This window comes from Hipposideros armiger, unplaced genomic scaffold (assembly GCF_001890085.2).
Source record: "Hipposideros armiger isolate ML-2016 unplaced genomic scaffold, ASM189008v1 scaffold_569, whole genome shotgun sequence".
Taxonomy (NCBI): domain Eukaryota; kingdom Metazoa; phylum Chordata; class Mammalia; order Chiroptera; family Hipposideridae; genus Hipposideros; species Hipposideros armiger.
The window spans coordinates 198951-203129 of NW_017731919.1; the positions used below are offsets into that span (position 1 = coordinate 198951).

Sequence of the window (4179 nt, forward strand, 5' to 3'; positions counted from 1 at the left end):
TCCATTTGTTTGTATCTTATTTTATTTCTTTCTTCAGTGTCTTATAATTTTCTGAGTACAGGTCTTTTACTTCTTTGGTTAAATTTATTCCTAAGTATTTTATAGTTCTTGGAGCGATTGTAAATGGAGCCTAGTCTGTATATTTCATAAAAATGGAATCATATGTTGAGTGGTCTTTTGTGACTGGCTTCTTTCATTCAGCACATTTCCAAAGAATCTCCTTTATTTTAGCTATAAAGTATGTGCTATGTATTAAAATGTAAGAAAAAATGTGAGAAAATTAAAGAACTCACTTATGAAAAGAACATACTGAATACAATGGCAGATCAATAATCAAAAACAGAAACCCAGTTATAATAAGTCTCTATAAAATATAAACCATTAAAATAAGCAAAATAGAATAAAACAAATATGTTATGAAAAAATTTTTACAGAACAAACTGCTTGTCAAAGAAAACATTTTCCCTAAGGAAGGTGTAGGAAAAGCAATCACAAGTTCTAATTAAAAGGAGAAACAGGAAGAACAAAAAACCACTGCCTTTGTCTGTCTATCAAAACCTCTCTAGTCAGTGTTTCTCAAAATGTGGTCCCTGAACTACCTGCATCAAAATCATCTAAGAATTTGTTTTAGATGAACAATCGGATTTTTGGTCTGTGCCCAATCACCAAAGATGGAACCCTGGAAACAATTTTTAATAAGCATTCCAGATGACTCTTATGGATACTAAAATTTGAGAGCTAATATCTTATTAACACAAATTGATGCAAATGAGTAAATATATGCAAGATCTAAGAGAATAGTTACAAGAGCAAAACGCATGAAAAAGGTGAAAAAAATAATTAAAATTTTGGCACATTGTGCTCTTGAGAAAACATGATGTTTGAAAACTCCTCTGGATTTGATGTTGGCAAAAAATTCTCAATGTGTAAATACGCAAGCCATTCTTACTAATATCTGTGAAACCACTCACAGTATGACACAGAAAGTACTCATCAGTGTAAGCTCAAAACGGTAGAGTAAGAGTACATAGTAAATAAACAAATGTTTGTTGACAATGTTAATTACTTTTATAACAAGTACAGTTATGTTTAACTATCTCCATCCTAAATTCTGATAACCTAGGCAAAAACTGAGCATTTTGCTGTGGTAATCTTTACATGAACAATAGCATAAATTGTCAAATATTATGTCAGATTATGGCATGCAAGCTCAGGGTCCAGACATTTACTTTCAGACCAAGTTAATCTCTATTTTTATAGTCAGACTTATGTAAACAAGGACAGGCAAGATTAGAGTTAAATTTCTGAAGACTAAGAGCACTATGTGATAGAACTCAAATTTCCCCGAAAAATCACTAAAATACATATACATGGATAGCCTTTATTATTCGAACTGTAAGCAAAGATTCCTGAAGATGAAGTATTGGGCTCTAACTCATAATTTTATTTCAGTGAGGAAAATCTACTTTGGTTTAACAGGGATAAAGAAAGGATGTTTACATTATGTAATTCTCAAAGGATCTTACTATCAGAATGCAAAATTTGTCCACTTTCTCCATAGAAAGCATCTTTCCCCACAAACCCCTAAACCCAATTAAAGCGTTATGTTCTAAAGTCTCTTTTCACTTATTTACCTTACCCAAATATATTCCACCCTAAGATGCAGATGTTTCAACATTTCCAGACATGATTCTTACACATCTTATAAACAAAACAAAGTACAGTACACCGGGGGAATGAAGTAGCTAATGCATACAAATATACTACATGGGAAAGTCATGTTGCTTTCAAATAATATTTTTATTTACTATCAACATTTGGCTTGAAGGTCTCAAAGCATCTAAAAGCTCTCTTTCACATTTTTTTATTTTACAGGCCTTAAGCAGGCTATGATACAGATGTGCGGACTTCTTCACCAAGGTCTCACATTTCCTTCCAACAGGCACTCAACCAATATTCATCATTACCACCCAGCTCCCAACTCCCCAACTTCCTAGACATCCCTCCCATGTTCAATGTGACCTCTTCTTCACATAAGTCCAGTCCACCCTATCCACACACCATCAGTTTCCAAGTCGTTCACACTGGCACAACAGCTCCTCAACATTCATCTGGCTGCTAATCAAGGGCCATTCTTCCTTCTTCCACTGACTCTGCAGACATGACCCTGCCTAAAATCTCTTGCTCCATTTCTTCCACAATACTCACTACTCAAAGCAACAAAAGAAACAAGTCCCTTTTCCCTAACTGCAGACGGCTTCAACTCTATACATTCCCGCTCCCCCATCGCTATTCTCTGTCCTTTCTTTGCCTTTGTTATTCAGAAGGTGCAGTGTCTGGGAAAATCTCACTCACCTCATGCTATAGGCACCGGCACCCAGTTCCTGGCCGATCCCCGACAGACTAGCATCAAAGTCCTGCACCAGCCCGGATTCAATCACTTCATCGGCCAGAGGAAGCTTCAGAGCCCAGGCCATCCTGGATCCTTCCTTGCACCAGGAGAGACACCGTTTCTTGTACAAAGGTGAGTAGTGTGAGTCTACCCAACGGGGACAAGACTGTAGAAAACTCCAAAGCAAGATCTCCCACTCAGTACCCACGAGCCACCCCCAAGCCTGACCCTCAATGCCCGCACACCTAACCTCCCGTACCCCTGGCTCCTCGTTCTGGGATGTCCAGACTTCCAAAATCCCTCCCACCCAGCTCCCTGGAGCCGTGCGAGAGTCCTGTCGCTTAATTATTCCAGACTGCCCAGAGGCAGCCCCGGACTCCCACACTCCCAGTCCCTAGGGTCTCCCCTTTTGGTCGTGGTCACTCGTTGTTTCCCAAACTGAAGAGCAGCAGCCCCCCCGCCGCTTACCCGGCGCTCCCACGCCGCTTTCGCAGCTTTTCCTCCCGCCCCCTTCAGCTGGGAGCCCCCTCCCTCCCCGGGACCCACTCTCCTCTTTCCCTCCAGGCCTCGCTTCCGGTCAGCCCCAAGATCACTTCCGGTCACCCCCACGGCTCTTAGAACTAAATCCAGGTTTCCGCCCAGCCGAGTCCCTGTGCCCTGAAGCCCCGCAAGCCTCGAAACATGGGAGAAAGTCCAGCACGGGCTTGAAACCCAGACTCGCCAAGCTCCTCCACCGCCCCGGCGCCAACCAATCATGGCACCCTCTCCCTTTGCAGGCCCGGCGAAAGTGACGTTTCCCTGTCGATCACCAATGAAAAAGAGACTTCGTCGGCCTCGGCAGTGATGATAGGCTAGCTACCCCCACGGCTCCCCGCCCCGAAGATGGGCTGGGTGATCTGGGAGAGGACCTGGCGTGCGTCAGGTGTCTCAGTTTAAACGTCCCTCCCTGTGGCTGCTTGCGTTCCGGCGCCTGCTAAATACTAAGCGCGCACCCTGAGGCGTGGGTGGAGACTTCGCTCTAGTCTTCCGAATCCACACCCACCCCTGGCGGACCCGACCGTTTCCCGGATGTACCCTACGTGCGCTCTGTTACTCCTGGAATGCCCTCCTTAAGTTCACCTTCCTGGACGTCAAAACTCTGCTTAAGTTCCACTTCCCTCTATAGTCATCCTAGGTTCTTCATTCTTCTTAATGCATTTGAACAACAAAACATAAGGTGAAAGTGTTGTTTTTAACAGGTGGTGGTCTGAAGATCAGAATTTGGGCTGGCGTCTTCACTACTTTGGTGATTTCAGAATAATTGCTTAATCTCACTGAAATTTAGCTTCCTCATTTAAAATGTAGGGATAACCATACTTGCTCCACCTCCCTACTTTGGGGATTAAATACTGTCCATTGTTTATTGAGTGTCATCTAAATACAAGGAACTTAATTACATTATCAGTAATCCTCAAGAAAATCATGTAACCAGAGTTATAATTCTAAAGGTAAGTATTTTACCAATAAGGAGAGAGAAGGCTAAGCGCTTAAATTGGCCAGAGCTAAACTGATGTGCCAACTTCAGAGCCTGACGTTTTTCACTACAAGACATCGCCTATATGTGAAATTACTGGTTCACTGTTGTATTCCATTATTGATTTTTTTTACAATCTATCTTGAACTAAAATATTGTAGGGTGGCCGGTTAGCTCAGTTGGTTAGAGCTCAATGCTCATAACACCGAAGTTGCTGGTTTGATCCCCACATGGGCCACTGAGTTGCTCCCTCCACAACTAAATTGAAACAACT

The 4179-nt window shown here is 42.4% G+C and overlaps 1 protein-coding gene across 9 annotated transcripts in view; it reads right to left on the reverse strand.

Annotated features, from left to right (window-relative positions):
* The window catches only part of TFCP2 (transcription factor CP2), a 62064-nt gene extending 58897 nt beyond the window's left edge, over window positions 1-3167 (reverse strand). For 3 of the 9 annotated variants that reach the window (XM_019623929.1, XM_019623932.1, XM_019623931.1), the window contains exons 1-2: window positions 2861-3167; window positions 2356-2513 (exon numbers count right to left, since the gene is read on the reverse strand). In XM_019623929.1, the coding sequence (XP_019479474.1) occupies window positions 2356-2513; window positions 2861-3148 (446 nt within the window). In that variant the 5' untranslated portion in view covers window positions 3149-3167. Of the gene's footprint in view, window positions 1-2355 lie in introns of all 9 variants that reach the window. The other 6 variants (XM_019623928.1, XM_019623927.1, XM_019623930.1 and 3 more) reach the window with 5 other exon arrangements.
* Between the last annotated feature and the right edge of the window lie 1012 nt (window positions 3168-4179).